Source organism: Blennius ocellaris (assembly GCF_963422515.1).
Source record: "Blennius ocellaris genome assembly, chromosome: 7".
NCBI lineage: Eukaryota > Metazoa > Chordata > Actinopteri > Blenniiformes > Blenniidae > Blennius > Blennius ocellaris.
In genome coordinates, this window is record NC_137656.1 from 29741242 (window position 1) to 29760028 (window position 18787).

General features: G+C 42.6%; 1 protein-coding gene across 1 annotated transcript in view; it reads right to left on the minus strand.

The window, feature by feature from the left end:
• The window catches only part of citb (citron rho-interacting serine/threonine kinase b), a gene marked incomplete at both ends in the record, with an annotated part of 183710 nt that extends 183351 nt beyond the window's left edge, over positions 1-359 (minus strand). The window contains one exon of the mRNA XM_080499233.1: positions 352-359. Within this exon, the coding sequence (XP_080355359.1) occupies positions 352-359 (8 nt within the window). The remainder of the gene's footprint in view (positions 1-351) is intronic.
• Positions 360-18787: the final 18428 nt, after the last annotated feature.

Here is an 18787-nt window from a genome sequence, read left to right on the forward strand (position 1 = left end):
CCACAGAGAAATTGCATCACAGATTAATGCAGCACACTCCTGATCACATACTGAACAGAGTACCGTCCTCTCTCTCTCCTTCTTTGTATATTACCAATAACATTTGAACAAATACAGTTTTGTGCTTTGGAGGTTAGAATTCTCACAAATGTGCTGCTGATTAGTTTCTATGCACAATGACCCTTTCTAAAGCGCCTCAGCAGCACTGCAGTCTAATAAGTGCCAAGGCAACGCCAATTTTCTTAATCTGAGGTAAACAAGAAGAAATTAAAGTGAGATACATTATCCATTGTTGTGAGGTTGTCAGCAAAAGTTTTAGAGGTCTTTGCAAGGAAAATGATGACTGGTCACCAGCCCATCACAGAATAAACACACTCACATCCACCAATCTGAAACATTAAACAATGCAGAGTCACCCATACATTTTATGGGGATTTTATGGAAATTAAAGCAGAGCATATGAGAACATGTAAACACGGTACAGAATCATCCCAAACCCAAATGCATCAATCAGCTCCATTTATATAAAGCTTGAGATAGAAATGTGTTCATTTCACTATCTAATTCACAAAGACGCACATGAATAATAATGACGCTTTTAATTAATTATTCATCTGATTCATTTATTAATTAATGGAGACATTTTTTTAAATTGAAAAACTACTGTTAAAATGTCAACTAATATTTCTCAAAGCCTAAAATGCCGCCAAAATTATTTTGCAATGCTACGATCAGAACTCCAAAATGGAGAGAAATACAATTCATTAACATGGAAGACTAAATATATCAAGAAATAAATATTTCCATACTGAATCTGGAAAAGTCCCATCTGAGCTTCAAAGAGGAAAAAAAACTGTTTGTTTGATTCATGTCTTAGAAAGCTAAAAATGCTGAAGTGAAATAGAAAAACATCCTCAATGAGAGAAGAGTGTGTCAAACACAATTTAGTTCAGGGGCCACATGCAGTCCAGTTTCAATTTGAGTGGTCTGGACTGGTAAAATGGTGCCATAATAACCTTTGAATTTAAACTTTTGTTGTTGTTGTTGTAGATGTGAGTAGATGTGATGAAAATGTCTAGATTTTTGCAAAAACCAAACAATTAATTTATAAAATTATTAGCATCTCAACATAAAGCCAATTTCAATGACACCAGGGTGCAAAAAACTGAAATGTCCAGAAAAATGTCATCATAACTGTTACCTCAGCTTGGGTCTTAGTATTGTGATGTGTCCTAAAAAATGTGTTAATCACTCTTGAAATTCTTTAACATTTTCTTGGTGGTTTGGTTGAACTGCAGGCTCATTTGGGCTGGTTTTGACTTTCATGCATTATCTTTGAACCCCCCTGATTTAAAGTAACACAATAATTGCTTTTTCAAGTAAAAATAGTTACTTTTTAAGGTGTAATTATAAATTGTAATCCAGAACTAATTTACAGTATTTTGCACATCATAATCTTTTGACAATATTCTAATACTGTGTATCAAAATAATCATCATATGCACACTGATGGAATTGGTGTAGAATATATTCAGATCAAAAAGAATACTTGAGGATTACTGTACCAGAGTGAAGTGAAAAAAAGTACAGGACATGTTACAGTCGAACAAGGCCCCCAGTGTCTGACACACCAGCTCTGAAGCATCTCACTTGCCATTATGCTAATGTGAGCCAAATGACACATCACTGTGATACTGACACACACACACACACACACACACACACACACACACACACACACACACACACACACACACACACACACACACACACACACACACACACACACACACACACACACACACACACACACATGCTGTAACAGATGGCTGAACCTAACCTGGCAAGCGGAGCGACATCAGCGCAGCAGAAGGGACAAGACACTGTGAAGGTGGAAACGCAGCACTGTACAATCAGAGTGTTACAGTAATCAGAGGCAGATGATTAACATGGGCTGCACTTGCTTGTACTTCATGTTTTTTGTCAGTAACATTTTTGTGACAAAATCCTTGACTTGCTATCACACCTCCACTATCTCAACATTATTTGTATGGAAACCATTCATTTTATGAATCCTGTGTCCAGAAAGTTTGGTGTTTTTTTTTATCAGAAAATCCGACGTGCATCTGTAATCTCTGGTAAAATGAAGTCAACTATGATAGAAATCAATAAGAGAACAGCTTTGACTAATACGAAAGCTGATTGTCGATCATGAGCATGATTTAACTCTCTTTAACTGGTTTGGGTCTGTCTAAGCGGTTAGACAGACAGACGAACATCTGAACCCAAGTTCCTAAGTTCAGATGTTCATAGGTTTGATTCCCACTGGGGCTAGATCACTACTGAGGGTCCCTGAGCAAGACCCTTGACCTCCACCAGCTCCCCAGTGCGCCGCAAGGAGGCTGCACCTCTACATTGTGTATCACATTCACACACACAGTCATACGCCAATAGAAGCAGCTGGCATGCAAGGCTAGGTCCCTAATCCATCCAGTTGGAGCAATTTGTTGTTCAGTGTCTTGCTCAAGGGCACATCAACAAGTGAATCAAACCTGCAACAGTTCAATTGATAGATGACCTGCTCCATCGAACAAACCACAGTCACCACAACAAAAGATTATTCAAAACCAGCGAAACTGTGCACAGTGACAAGCGGGAACAAGCAGACCTGCAAGTCACTGACTCTCAAAGTCAAGTTTGAACGGTGTCACGGATAATGTTTTTATGGCATTATTATGAGGAAAAAGCTTAGATTTGAACTGATTTAGAGAACCGGTTGATGCACTGGCATCACAGCGATGTTACCTAGCAACAAGCCTGGTATTGTACTTTCTCAGACCAATAACAGGTTGATTTTGCATTGAAGAGGGGAACCCACAGTCCTCATTAATAGGTGTTTCCATTGTCATGTGAGATAAATGCAAATGATTATCAATGCAGAGTCAGATGGTGACAAACATTGGTGGTTGAATATTTATTACAGTGTGCGGGCACAGTATTCATGAATCAAAGGATGTTCTTTTTCTTGCTTTGGCAGTCTCATGGTAAAAGTTAATACATTTCACACAGTTTATGGCAGAAAGTACAGTCACAAGAAAAATCCAAACAATCACACAGAGCAGCATCTCGTCAGCAAGCTGTCCAAATCATTGACGAGAGGCAGCAGTGTAAAAACACTGCCATCCCATGGTACAGCAATGAACCTCCTTGGAGCCTCCTGCCTGTGTGTTCTGTCATGTTGGTGTAACAGTGGAGCTGCAGGAGAGAAATGCTTCAATACAGAGCTCCGTAGAGCCTGGCTTTGTTACATAACAGGAAACCAAACCTTGCATTAGTTGAAAAAAGGCACAGTCAGGCCTGTATGACTCAGGGTTGGCGTTACATAAGCACAGAACACTCAGTACTTGGAAGACACAGCTCTATTACATATTCACTCTAAACTGTCATTATCAAATAGGCTGCATTCACTGTTTGGGGGAATTAGAAACCTCATTAGCCATTCGCTAAACCATCAAAGAAGGAAGATGATGGAGAGAAATGCACAAGCAAGGTTTTTTATGCTGTAGACAATCCATTTGTAATACATTTACATACTTGAACAGGATTTCTAAGACTAGATTTTATCTATACATCTGTACCAAAACCTATCAAATCAAATTTAAAGACACTATTTGATGAACATACAGATGTAAAAAAAAAAACATAGAAATAAAGAATGAAAACTAATATGTGCAGTACTTCAAACTAAAACACATTTTTACTGTATGTGTATACTGGTGGTTGTTTACCTTTTGTTTTAAGGATTGTGGATGTAGTATCACAGTGTTCTTCTATAGAGGGAGCCATAGTCAACAAAAAGGAAAGCTCACAGTCAGTGTGACCTGATGCTTGAACCATCTTTGACGCTGCTTCATCAGGAGCTGCTGTACTGAAGCAGATTCCAGCTGACGGTAGACAAACAGTCTGCACCCTGAAAGGTCACCAGTCCCTCACAGCTCCAACACAAAAAGACACATAATTAACTGTTCTTAGACTGAAAGGTTCATGTAAAAAAATTAACTGCAGTTTTTCAGTTGACATATCAAACATATGTTTGATTAACATGAGCATATTGAGTTTCTTGTTAAAGGGTTCATCCTAATACATGTTGTTCAGATCATATGAACAAATGGGATTCAATGTACTTAATTTGAATAAAGGAAATGTGTGACATGATTAAATTACATTAACTCAACAAATGATCTTTGTGTTTGTGAAAATAACTGAGCATCTTTTTTTTTCAATGTACCACTCGCACACAGGGGGCAACAAATGTCAATGAAAAGCCGATTAAACTATTGCTAATCACTACTTCAGCTTGTGGCCACAATATGAAGTTTGACTGATGTAAATCTGATTGGCGAGCAACTTTGAAGACTAACTGGCAACTAGGACGACTCTCACCCCAGGGATGAATAACACACGTGTCAAATACAGACAGCCCGCTGGAAATCTGCAGTGAGAACTGCAGATTTAACAGTCTGCATCCATTCATACAGAAGCTTCTGCAAGGCAAGAATGATAACAAATGGAAAAAGGTAACCCAGCGACTGATGCTCAATGTAAAATGAACTTACTAAAGTGACGGTCCCAATCCTCCCCGTGTTTTTCATCCGGACATTTTTTGGGAGGTCATGTCTGCCACATTTTTCCAAAAATGTGAGGAGGAAGTGGCAAGAGCAGGGAGGGAGGAGGTCAATGCAAGGTGTCAGTACGTGGCCGCATGCCACGCCTGGCCGTGAGTGGTTGTGTGCATCATACATTGCACAAGTGGTAAGTGAGTTGTGGGTACTTACAACATAAGATTTCTTATGGAGGCCGTACTGCTGATGTACGGTGTCCGTATTCACTCGCATGTTGTAAGTGCGTGCAAGTGCGATGAACGTGAGTTTTTCCAGATAGAGGAGTCCCAGATAGAAGGCTAATCAGTGAATTATGTGTAACATTTCAGTGACCTAGGATAAATAGTGATGTCTGTATTACACACACAGACACATAGTTTCAAATCACAGAGAGGGAAGTGAAAAAAAAAAGCAGTCATTGCATTTCCAAATAAATGCGAGCGATCCAGAGCAACTTGTGTTGTTTTCATCTTCATAACGCATTTTTTCAGGCATTTTTTGACCGATGCATTTCTACGAATGACTTTTGATGAAAACCTAGACTGGAAGCCGCATATAACAGTATTCTCTGCACTCTCTGTCTGGTGCCTTCTGGGTTGTGGCGTGGCTCTCCGGGGTGGTTTGTCGGGGACTCCCCGGGTCCGGGCTCCCCCACAACAGTTCCAACCACACCCAGTGGACAAATCACACACACACATGCACACGAACACCCACCATGCACACGCACACACACTTCCACTCCTCATTGATGAGATTTGCTGCCGATTTTTCTTGTTTTCTGCTATTGTTCTTTCAATTATCAAAATCACATTTTTGTTTTTTATTTTGTGTCATTTTGTTTTAGCTTTTGTTATCATTGTTGTTTTTGCCGACCTGCTAATTCATACTATCGCTAGAAAATCATGTTACTGTCTAGATCAGGGGTCAGTCAACCTTTAATGCTCAAAGAGCCATTTGGTCCCATTTTCCACTGAACACAACACTCAAAGAGTATTTTAATTTGAAAGTCCCACTGGCAGACCATGCCAGGAGGACACTACACACCAGTCTTTTATTTTGACAGTCACACAGGCAGACCATGCCAGCAGGACACTTCTTCACTGCTGGTTGACAACTTACAACTAATAAACTAAACTACATGAACTGAGCAACAAAAACACAACACAATTATTACCAACACTACAAACCTAACATAACCCCCAATAATTACATTTAAAACATGACAGACAGAAACTCCCATAATGCATTGCAGCTCTCAGCTCCTTTATTGCTACACATTATTAAAATGGAAGATAAATGTGGAGATCTGGATTGTTAGAACCATGAGTGTGATGGTGTGTCTTTAATGTCCTGTAGTTGTTGTGTAATTCACTAGAATGTTCCGTCACTCTCAACAAGTCTGCAATGAACCTCCTGGAACTGTGGGCTTTTACTGTGAAAGGTACAGGAAGCTCCCAGCTTCAGACACCAGTTGAGCCGCTGTCATGACCTGCAGCCGCAATTCTACCTTCTTCATCCTTTATTGTTGTAATGACGTTACATCGCTGCTCGTTCACGACCCTACATTTTACCACTCTTTGTAGCGGGACTGTGCTCTGGGTGGCCTTGCCTCCATACGTCCCTCTCTGGGTGGCCTTGCCTCCTTACGTCCCTCTCTGGGTGGCCTTGCCTCCTTACGTCCCTCTCTGGGTGGCCTTGCCTCTTTACGTCCCTCTCTGGGTGGCTTTGCCTCCTTATGTCCCTCTCTGGGTGGCCTTGCCTCCTTACGTCCCTCTCTGGGTGGCCTTGCCTCTTTACGTCCCTCTCTGGGTGGCTTTGCCTCCTTACGTCCCTCTCTGGGTGGCTTTGCCTCCATACGTCCCTCTCTGGGTGGCCTTGCCTCTTTACGTCCCTCTCTGGGTGGCTTTGCCTCCTTATGTCCCTCTCTGGGTGGCCTTGCCTCTTTACATCCCTCTCTGGGTGGCTTTGCCTCCATACGTCCCTCTCTGGGTGGCCTTGCCTCTTTACGTCCCTCTCTGGGTGGCTTTGCCTCCTTATGTCCCTCTCTGGGTGGCCTTGCCTCTTTACGTCCCTCTCTGGGTGGCTTTGCCTCCTTATGTCCCACTGTGGGTGACCTTGCCTCCTTACGTCCCTCTCTGGGTGGCTTTGCCTCCTTATGTCCCTCTCTGGGTGGCCTTGCCTCCTTATGTCCCTCTCTGGGTGGCCTTGCCTCTTTACGTCCCTCTCTGGGTGGCTTTGTCTCCTTATGTCCCTCTCTGGGTGGCCTTGCCTCTTTGCGTCCCTCTCTGGGTGGCTTTGCCTCCTTTTGTCCCTCTCTGGGTGGCCTTGCCTCTTTACGTCCCTCTCTGGGTGGCTTTGCCTCCTTACGTCCCTCTCTGGGTGGCCTTGCCTCTTTACGTCCCTCTCTGGGTGGCCTTGCCTCTTTACGTCCCTCTCTGGGTGGCCTTGCCTCTTTACATCCCTCTCTGGGTAGCCTTGCCTCTTTACGTCCCTCTCTGGGTGGCTTTGCCTCCTTGCGTCCCTCTCTGGGTGGCCTTGCCTCCTTACGTCCCTCTCTGGGTGGCCTTGCCTCTTTACGTCCCTCTCTGGGTGGCCTTGCCTCTTTACGTCCCTCTCTGGGTGGCCTTGCCTGTTTACGTCCCTCTCTGGGTGGCCTTGCCTCTTTACGTCCCTCTCTGGGTGGCCTTGCCTCTTTACGTCCCTCTCTGGGTGGCTTTGCCTCCTTGCGTCCCTCTCTGGGTGGCCTTGCCTCCTTACGTCCCTCTCTGGGTGGCCTTGCCTCTTTACGTCCCTCTCTGGGTGGCTTTGCCTCCTTATGTCCCTCTCTGGGTGGCCTTGCCTCTTTACGTCCCTCTCTGGGTGGCCTTGCCTCTTTACGTCCCTCTCTGGGTGGCTTTGCCTCCTTGCGTCCCTCTCTGGGTGGCCTTGCCTCCTTACGTCCCTCTCTGGGTGGCCTTGCCTCTTTACGTCCCTCTCTGGGTGGCTTTGCCTCCTTATGTCCCTCTCTGGGTGGCCTTGCCTCTTTACGTCCCTCTCTGGGTGGCCTTGCCTCTTTACGTCCCTCTCTGGGTGGCCTTGCCTCCTTACGTCCCTCTCTGGGTGGCCTTGCCTCCTTACGTCCCTCTCTGGGTGGCCTTGCCTCCTTACGTCCCTCTCTGGGTGGCTTTGCCTCCTTGCGTCCCTCTCTGGGTGGCCTTGCCTCCTTACGTCCCTCTCTGGGTGGCTTTGCCTCCTTGCGTCCCTCTCTGGGTGGCCTTGCCTCCTTACGTCCCTCTCTGGGTGGCCTTGCCTCTTTACATCCCTCTCTGGGTGGCCTTGCCTCCTTACGTCCCTCTCTGGGTGGCCTTGCCTCCTTATGTCCCTCTCTGGGTGGCTCCTGTGTGTCTCTGCTAAAGGACCATTTCTAGAATGACTTGATGTGAATGAGACTTGTTTTGTAAAACGTCAGGAGTCGTCAGATGGTGTTCGGTTACTGTGTGATGTTGTCTTTGATGTGATATGTGTAGGATTGTGAGTTAACTAGTTAGTAAAGCAAAGATTAGCATGCAGACCCTGTGTCTGTGGCAGAGCTAACGTTGGTTTACAGGTTGATAACTGCTCCTAATATCATTATCTATAGAACTCAATCACTGTAACAGAACCAACACATCTTCATAAAGTTAAACAGTTCTATCATAGCATCAGGTTTAACTAATCTCAGGTAAAGTCCAGTTGTTCCCACTTCCTTGAAGGAGTTCAGTTGTTGTCCTGCTGGAGGGAAGCTGGTGTCTTCTCCTGTAGTTAGACCTCCTGCTAACTGTGGTTGCTGGTTCTGCAGGCTGAGGAGAAGAAGATGAAGTTGATGTTTCAGGAGTCCTTCTTTGCAGCTCCTGGTTGTTCCTTTTGTTCAGACTGAGGAGCTGGTCGCTCTGGTCTGTGATGGTTTTCCTGCTGGTTGAGGAAAACACAAAGAAGTTCTGTGAGGCGTCTTTTCCCTGGTCTGTCCTGGAGGAACCGGGTGGTTTCCCTGGAGATCAGACTCTGGGTGCTGGTCTCTGGATCAGGGGAAGGTCTGACCCTCGTGGTGGGTCAGCAGAGGAGTTGAGGAGTGAAGGCCCCTGGTCATGACTGTGTATTATGACAAATGAAAATTGTCTTTCCCTAGAAAAGAACAAACTTCTTTGGTCTTGTGAGATCCCAACTGTCTTGATAGAACCACTCAGGCTGGTTTAATCCAGAAAACCATGCTACAGTCTAGATAGAGCTGCTCAGGCTGGTTTAATCTCATAACAGTTGGAAAATATTTGGATCAGTGTGATAACTTTAAATAATATATGTAGCACTAACAAGGGTATTGTATGTTGTCCCCCACCCAATCTATCACGCTGTCTTTCCTCTCCTCTCCTCTCCTCTCCTCTCCTCTCCTCTCCTCTCCTCTCCTCTCCTCTCCTCTCCTCTCCTCTCCTCTCCTCTCCTCTCCTCTCCCCTCACCCCAACCATAAAATGAATCTGAATCTGAACCGGTCAGCAGAATGCCATCACCTCTGACTCTGGTTTCTACAAAGGTTTCTTCCTGCTAGAGGGATTTGTTCCTTTCCACAGTCGCAAATAAACCTGCTTGCTCATGTGGATATGTTGGGCTTTTCTATTTTCTATGTTAAAAGCACCTATGAATGACTGTGTTGTTTGTTAAAAAAAAAAATGTAATAAAATTTTTTTTTTTTTATAAATAAATAGACTGACCTTGACACAATGTTCCTGTTTAAGAAAAGAAAAGTCCACCCCATGTGCTGATGAGATTAAAGTAATTGAGAATATGTAAAAGTCACTGTGTAACACTGTAGTGACACCAGTGGTCTCTAAATTGTGGGCTGCTGGCATTTCTCAGAGGAAGGTTCAATAAACTGGCCAGCTCCATTCTGAAGACCCTCCTGGAGTCCAGTGATGACTGAAGAAGCTCTGAACAGCTTCTTCAGTGTGGAGGGGTGGTGGTCGGGTTATCTGTGTGGAGACTGCTGCGACCTCCATGTAAGAGGGAACCCTAGTGCAAGTCATTCATACTGAGCTGTTGTAATTTTGACAAACTTAAAGATGGGACGTTCCCCAAACCACAACCCAAGTGCAACTCCACATAATTCCAATTTTTCCTTTGACAATTGACAATTTTATTTATCAGAAAGTGACGTTCTGTGAAAAGTTGATGTCAAAAGTATATCGTGTGAAGAGTGTGAGTATGAGTGTGAAGTTTTAAGTGAGTTCAAAACAGACTAAATAGTAATGACTTGACGACTGGGTTAGAACTTTTTCAAAACTGCAGCTTTTGTAGGGTATTTGTTTCTGGTCTGCAGTGGTCAGTGTCTATCAAAAATATTCCAAGGATCAAAAATCAGTGAAATGGTGACTGGCCTGAGAAGTCTGATCCAACAAAAGACAAGAGCTTAAACTTCTGCAGATGTTCAAGGTGGGTCTTGACAATAACAGGCAATATGTTATAACCGATTCGCGTTGGCAGCCTGGTGTTTCTCTGGTATCAACTACAGATTCCCACAACTCTTGTCATAATCAAACCTGAGTTTTGTTTCTTATCTGTGCACCATATCTTTCAATATTGAAAATAAATATCTTGTGATCGAAAAGATCCTTTAATGATGTCAAGACACATTGTACTGACTAATGAAGACATCATCCAGTGTGCAACCTTTTTTAAAGCACAAAGGCTGTTGTTATTTCTGGCACTATTTATCATCAACCAGTGGCATTATACTCATCAGGATAATGTGAGCTGCTGCTAAATTAATTAGATGCTTAGTCATGCATCAAAGCAAGGAGATTTTGATGCACACTGAGGAAATCCTCCATCATCCACTATGTGGCCCCCCTCTGCCCCTCCGGCGAGCTGTCCATGGACCAGCATGCTGTGACCCACTTCTTTTGTGCCTTCAGTTTATCAGCTCAAGAGGCTTTGTTTGTAATCATTCAACAACGCCCCGCCCCCAAGATCCTAACTTCATCTGCAGCCCACCTGTACACCCACTCAATACACACACACAAACATACTGTAGAAACAGCCGGGTGGGACTGGGCACCAACGATACTGAACCCTTAACCTGGACTTAATCCAGATTGTGATCCTAATCCCAAATGTATGTCCTCATCATAAATGATCATATTCTTAAAAAATTCCTTGTCTTTAAAGTTATTCTTTAAAGTGTTAATCCCCTTGTAACTGGTAATAAATATTGGCATCCCCAGTTTTTAAAATGAGGCATTAGATAATCAATGGGTCATAAACAAATTTAATATATTATATATATTTAAGACAAACGATCCAACGATCAAATAGACTGCCCAGAAGTTACATGTGATCTCTTGACAGTCCCTTACTGGCCTGGTCAAGGGGGGTCAATGAAAAACATGGTTCAGGTGCTTTAGTTTTTCTTTTTTTTCTTCTTTTTTTTTTACATGGGACAAGTTTATTTTTCAGTGTAATTAATTCATGTAATTCTTGGCAGGACCGCAACTTGAATTACCATTATCGAACAAAAATACAATAACTTGACTGATACAGCACAGGAACTCAAGCTCAGCAAAGCCATGTGACATATTGCCTTCTATCCAACAGCATCGATATTGTGCAGTGTAGGGATTTGTGGCTGGTTATTAGCGTTAAAATTACTGTAAGTAATAGATTACTAAAAGTAATAAATCACTGGAAGTAATTTATGAAAAATGTAAATTATTAATGGAAGTAAAATGTCATTCACTCATTAACAACTCCTAGAGCAATTGAGTAATTACTCAAAAGTTAATAAGTTATCAAAAATAATTTATTAATGAAAATGTTTTAATTTGAATAAATTGATTATTTGTCAAATAGTAATGAAATTGGGGCACCACCAGCTAAACTGGAAATAGCTAGTACCAAAACATCAGTCTCGTTTGTAAAAAGGTTATATAACTCTTAAATAACAGGGAAGGTGTGAGATTCTAGCACGGACTCACACACAGATTCACTACAAACCAGTGAATTGTCAACAATAAATACACAATAATTACCAGGAATCCATAAATTCAGATAACAGGCGTTTATTCACAAAAATGCATTAATTCAGAAATAATTCAGAAATTATTTATTAAACCAACACAATCAAGTAACAAACGTGATTTAACACAGACATCTAATCTACTAAACAGCAACACTATGTACAAAGAAAGAGGGTTTGTGTGTGTGTGTGTGTGTGTGTGTGTGTGTGTGTGTGAGTGTGTGTGTGTGTGTGTGTGTGTGTGTGTGTGCGTGTGTGTGTGTGTGCGTGTGTGTGCGTGTGTGTGTGCGTGCGTAAGAGAGAGTCTGAGTGGGGATGTAATGACCACGAGTGTCCACCAGGTGGCGGCGGACCTTGGAGGGTCAGGTTAGTGGGTGTAATGATCTTGAATGGACACCAGAGGGAGGCAAGCGTCTGGTTCGGGGCGGTGACCATGACGACCACTAGGAGCGCACGGTGCGAGAGTGCAATGACTCGATGTGACCACCAGGTTGGTGTAAAGAGAGAATGCGCTGACCCACGCTGCCATGAGAGGCCTTTGACTCGCTCTTTCTGGGGACACGGCGGTTGCTCGGCGACCAGATAAACAAGACGTCCATGGTGCACATGCACGGGGGACACTCGGAGCTAGCGGTCTCACCAGGGCAGATCATTACTGTAACTCCGGAGTTGAACTGGAGGTTGAGACATACAGTCAAACCCCGGTGGCGATACGGAGGTATCACAGCGGCACAAGTTAGTGATTCAGATGCTAAATGTGGCTATGTGAAGAGCTTGTCTTGATCAGTTAACACGCGTGGCGGCGGGATACTGTGGGCTTGCGCACGCACGGGTGGTTAATGAAGGAGAGAGAGAGAGAGATAGAGAGGAGGAAAAGAGTAAGAAAGTTCTGGTGAGGCTCAGTTCTCCACCCAGAGATCTCTTCATAAGTCCTGTTTCCTGGGAAAGGGTAGTCCAAATACTGTGTTCTGCTCACCAACGGGCTGAAACTTTGGTTGGTTTATTGTGGTCCACTTTGTGCTCGCTCTCTGTGTGGAGACCAGGTTGAGAAGTTGGGGGCAGTTGGTTGCAAGCTGGGTTTGACCAAGTTTGCCTTTCGGACACCGGGTCAGGGTTGACCAATGATATGGCTTTTCCAACCTGGGGATTGCAGCCATCACGTTGCTGTCCTCCCCCCTGCTGTTCTTGCAGGCTGTTCTTTAGGGGGAGAACTGCTTGAAGGAGAGCGTGGATTCTGGGCCCAAAAGCAGATATGAAACTAATTAAGTTGTGACTCATGCCCTATTCACGCAACAATAGTTTCAAGTCTGAATGGAAAACGTTCATGGCATTCTGGGTGTCCATTTATACGACAACAGAGGTCAGGGCCACTGAAAATGCAAATGTTACACCATAGCTGTTGTAAATAGTTGTTGTGCCTATGGTCAATAGATCAACAATAACAACAACGTTTTCCTCCAGAGTGTCATGACTCCCAGCTTACATTCTCCTCAGACTTGGTAGTTTTATTTTGACAGTCACTGTAATAACGATCCAATTTGGTCGTCTGTCTGCACTAATGTCTGTGCTCTTCCCTTGCTAATGTTAATAGCATATTGTTCTCTAGTCAAATCTGTGTTTAGGTTCACTAGGAAAAAAACAACAACAGAACTACATGGAAACAACATCGATTTCAGTCTTTCTGCCACTTCCATGCAGACGGACATTATTCTTAAAATGTTACTGTGTAAATGCAAAACTTCCCTGAAACAATACATTTTCATTTGAAACGCTGTTGTGTAAATGGGGCTGTATTTTTAATTTTGTATTCATCATGTCCTCTTGTTTTGTATTTTGTTTCAGGTGTCTGGACTTCCTGTTCTTATGTCCTCCTCAGCCTACCTTAATGGCTTTCACCTGCATTGTGCATTTAGCTTTGTCTCGTGAGTTCCTTTGTCCCAGGTCGACTTGTTCCAAGTATAACAGTGTTTCCTAAACAGGTTTTGTCTTCATGTTGTGGACCTTCATTTGCTCCCACCTTGCCTCATGTATTTTCATCAGGATGTGTGCTTGCCTGTATTTTGACCCTCACACTACTGTTGGGATTCATGGTTGGTTATTAGCAGGGTTGGGAAGGCTACTTGTCAAACAATTTAATCAGTAACTTACTCTAAGTACTAAAATAAAAAAACAACATACCAGAGTACTTCTAGTTACTTTTGGATTACTTCACCAGCAAACATAAAACAATAATGTCTCGTCTGCTCAGTCTATTGACGCATCTTAGAAACAAATTGCACTTAACAAGTTTTGAACTATCCAAACTCAGTAACCAATCAGGTGTCAAACACTGATCTTTTTTTTTGTTTTTAAGAATCAAAACCACAATATAAATGAAGCTTTTAATTTCTATTCAAGAAAATGTGCCCATTTCCAAAACTCTCTCTCTTTCTCTCGTCCCGTTTCTTCATTGGTTTTAATGTTGGGTTTTTTTTCCCGGACTAAATGTGAATGTTTGATTAGAGGCTGTATCTGGCAGCATGAATCACTGATTGATAATAACTGAACAACCTGCTAGTAATTCAGTCAACCAGCAGACTTAGGGGGAAAAAAAGAAAGTTATGTCGCGTGTCGCCCCAATTCAAACCTAAAACATGAGATCCTCTAAAGGTATTGAGAATGTCTTCCTGCCATCAGCACCAGTACTGGTATTGGCAGGTTACTGGCAGGTTATGAGCTAATAAAACTAGTTGGTATTGGCAGGTTACCAGCAGGTTATGAGCTAATAAAACTAGTTGGTATTGTCAGGTTACTGGCAGGTTATGAGCTAATAAAACTAGTTGGTATTGACAGGTTACTGGCAGGTTATGAGCTAATAAAACTAGTTGGTATTGGCAGGTTACTGGCAGGTTATGAGCTAATAAAACTAGTTGGTACTGGCAGGTTACTGGCAGGCTATGAGCTAATAAAACTAGTTGGTACTGGCAGGTTACTGGCAGGCTATGAGCTAATAAAACTAGTTTGTATTGGCAGGTTACTGGCAGGTTATGAGCTAATAAAACTAGTTGGTATTGGCAGGTTACTGGCAGGCTATGAGCTAATAAAACTAGTTGGTATTGGCAGGTTACTGGCAGGTTATGAGCTAATAAAACTAGTTGGTATTGGCAGGTTACTGGCAGGTTATGAGCTAATAAAACTAGTTGGTACTGGCAGGTTACTGGCAGGTTAGGAGCTAATTAAACTAGTTGGTACTGGCAGGTTACTAGCAGGTTAGGAGCTAATAAAACTAGTTGGTTTTGGCAGGTTACTGGCAGGTTATGAGCTAATAAAACTAGTTGGTATTGGCAGGTTACTGGCAGGTTATGAGCTAATAAAACTAGTTGGTATTGGCAGGTTACTGGCAGGTTATGAGCTAATAGAACTAGTTGGTATTGGCAGGTTACTGGCAGGTTAGGAGCTAATAAAACTAGTTGGTATTGGCGGGTTACTGACAGGTTATGAGCTAATAAAACTAGTTGGCATTGGCAGGTTACTGGCAGGTTATGAGCTAGTAAAACTAGTTGGTATTGGCAGGTTCCTGGCAGGTTATGAGCTAATAAAACTAGTTGGTATTGTCAGGTTACTGGCAGGTTAGGAGCTAATAAAACTAGTTGGTATTGGCGGGTTACTGACAGGTTATGAGCTAATAAAACTAGTTGGCATTGGCAGGTTACTGGCAGGTTATGAGCTAATAAAACTAGTTGGTATTGGAAGGTTACTGACAGGTTATGAGCTAATAAAACTAGTTGGTATTGGAAGGTTACTGACAGGTTATGAGCTTATATAACTAGTTGGTATTGGCAGGTTACTGACATGTTAGGAGCTAATAAAACTAGTTCGTATTGGCAGGTTACTGGCAGGTTATGAGCTAATAAAACTAGTTGGTATTGGCAGGGTACTGGCAGGTTATGAGCTAATAAAAGTAGTTGGTATTGGCAGGGCACTGGCAGGTTAGGAGCTAGTAAAACTAGTTGGTTTTGGCAGGTTACTAGCAGGTTATGAGCTAGTAAAACTAGTTGGTATTGGCAGGTTACTGGCAGGTTATGAGCTAATAAAACTAGTTGGTATTGGCAGGTTACTGGCAGGTTATGAGCTAATAAAACTAGTTGGTACTGGCAGGTTACTGACAGGTTAGGAGCTAATTAAACTAGTTGGTACTGGCAGGTTACTAGCAGGTTAGGAGCTAATAAAACTAGTTGGTTTTGGCAGGTTACTGGCAGGTTATGAGCTAATAAAACTAGTTGGTATTGGCAGGTTACTGGCAGGTTATGAGCTAATAAAACTAGTTGGTATTGGCAGGTTACTGGCAGGTTATGAGCTAATAAAACTAGTTGGTATTGGCAGGTTACTGGCAGGTTATGAGCTAATAGAACTAGTTGGTATTGGCAGGTTACTGGCAGGTTAGGAGCTAATAAAAGTAGTTGGTATTGGCGGGTTACTGGCAGGTTATGAGCTAATAAAACTAGTTGGTATTGGCAGGTTACTGGCAGGTTATGAGCTAATAGAACTAGTTGGTATTGGCAGGTTACTGGCAGGTTAGGAGCTAATAAAACTAGTTGGTATTGGCAGGTTACTGGCAGGTTATGAGCTAAAATAACTAGTTGGTATTGGCAGGTTACTGGCAGGTTATGAGCTAATAAAACTAGTTGGTATTGGCAGGGTACTGGCAGGTTATGAGCTAATAAAACTAGTTGGTATTGGCAGGTTACTGGCAGGTTAGGAGCTAGTAAAACTAGTTGGTTTTGGCAGGTTACTAGCAGGTTATGAGCTAGTAAAACTAGTTGGTATTGGCAGGTTACTGACAGGTTATGAGCTAGTAAAACTAGTTGGTTTTGGCAGGTTACTGGCAGGTTCTGAGCTAATAAAACTAGTTGGTATTGGCAGGTTACTGGCAGGTTATGAGCTAATAGAACTAGTTGGTATTGGCAGGTTACTGGCAGGTTAGGAGCTAATAAAACTAGTTGGTATTGGCAGGTTACTGGCAGGTTATGAGCTAATATAACTAGTTGGTATTGGCAGGTTACTGGCAGGTTATGAGCTAATAAAACTAGTTGGTATTGGCAGGGTACTGGCAGGTTATGAGCTAATAAAACTAGTTGGTATTGGCAGGTTACTGGCAGGTTATGAGCTAATATAACTAGTTGGTATTGGCAGGTTACTGACAGGTTATGAGCTAGTAAAACTAGTTGGTATTGGCAGGTTACTGGCAGGTTATGAGCTAATAAAACTAGTTGGTATTGGCAGGTTACTGGCAGGTTATGAGCTAATAGAACTAGTTGGTATTGGCAGGTTACTGGCAGGTTAGGAGCTAATAAAACTAGTTGGTATTGGCAGGTTACTGGCAGGTTATGAGCTAATATAACTAGTTGGTATTGGCAGGTTACTGGCAGGTTATGAGCTAATAAAACTAGTTGGTATTGGCAGGGTACTGGCAGGTTATGAGCTAATAAAACTAGTTGGTATTGGCAGGTTACTGGCAGGTTAGGAGCTAGTAAAACTAGTTGGTTTTGGCAGGTTACTAGCAGGTTATGAGCTAGTAAAACTAGTTGGTATTGGCAGGTTACTGACAGGTTATGAGCTAGTAAAACTAGTTGGTTTTGGCAGGTTACTGGCAGGTTCTGAGCTAATAAAACTAGTTGGTATTGGCAGGTTACTGGCAGGTTATGAGCTAAAAAAAACTATTTGGTACTGGCAGGCTACTGGCAGGTTAGGAGCTAGTAAAACTAGTTGGTTTTGGCAGGTTACCAGCAGGTTATGAGCTAATAAAACTAGTTGGTTTTGGCAGGTTACTGGCAGGTTTGGAGCTAATAAAACTAGTTGGTATTGGCAGGTTACTGACAGGTTATGAGCTAATAAAACTAGTTGGTATTGGCGGGTTACTGACAGGTTATGAGCTAATAAAACTAGTTGGCATTGGCAGGTTACTGGCAGGTTATGAGCTAATAAAACTAGTTGGTATTGGAAGGTTACTGACAGGTTATGAGCTTATATAACTAGTTGGTATTGGCAGGTTACTGACATGTTAGGAGCTAATAAAACTAGTTCGTATTGGCAGGTTACTGGCAGGTTATGAGCTAATAAAACTAGTTGGTATTGGCAGGGTACTGGCAGGTTATGAGCTAATAAAACTAGTTGGTATTGGCAGGTTACTGGCAGGTTAGGAGCTAGTAAAACTAGTTGGTTTTGGCAGGTTACCAGCAGGTTATGAGCTAATAAAACTAGTTGGTTTTGGCAGGTTACTGGCAGGTTTGGAGCTAATAAAACTAGTTGGTATTGGCAGGTTACTGACAGGTTATGAGCTAATAAAACTAGTTGGTATTGGCGGGTTACTGACAGGTTATGAGCTAATAAAACTAGTTGGCATTGGCAGGTTACTGGCAGGTTATGAGCTAATAAAACTAGTTGGTATTGGAAGGTTACTGACAGGTTATGAGCTTATATAACTAGTTGGTATTGGCAGGTTACTGACATGTTAGGAGCTAATAAAACTAGTTCGTATTGGCAGGTTACTGGCAGGTTATGAGCTAATAAAACTAGTTGGTACTGGCAGGTTACTGGCAGGTTAGGAGCTAATTAAACTAGTTGGTACTGGCAGGTTACTAGCAGGTTAGGAGCTAATAAAACTAGTTGGTTTTGGCACGTTACTGGCAGGTTATGAGCTAATAAAACTAGTTGGTATTGGCAGGTTACTGGCAGGTTATGAGCTAATAAAACTAGTTGGTATTGGCAGGTTACTGGCAGGTTATGAGCTAATAAAACTAGTTGGTATTGGCAGGTTACTGGCAGGTTATGAGCTAATAGAACTAGTTGGTATTGGCAGGTTACTGGCAGGTTAGGAGCTAATAAAAGTAGTTGGTATTGGCGGGTTACTGGCAGGTTATGAGCTAATAAAACTAGTTGGTATTGGCAGGTTACTGGCAGGTTATGAGCTAATAGAACTAGTTGGTATTGGCAGGTTACTGGCAGGTTAGGAGCTAATAAAACTAGTTGGTATTGGCAGGTTACTGGCAGGTTATGAGCTAAAATAACTAGTTGGTATTGGCAGGTTACTGGCAGGTTATGAGCTAATAAAACTAGTTGGTATTG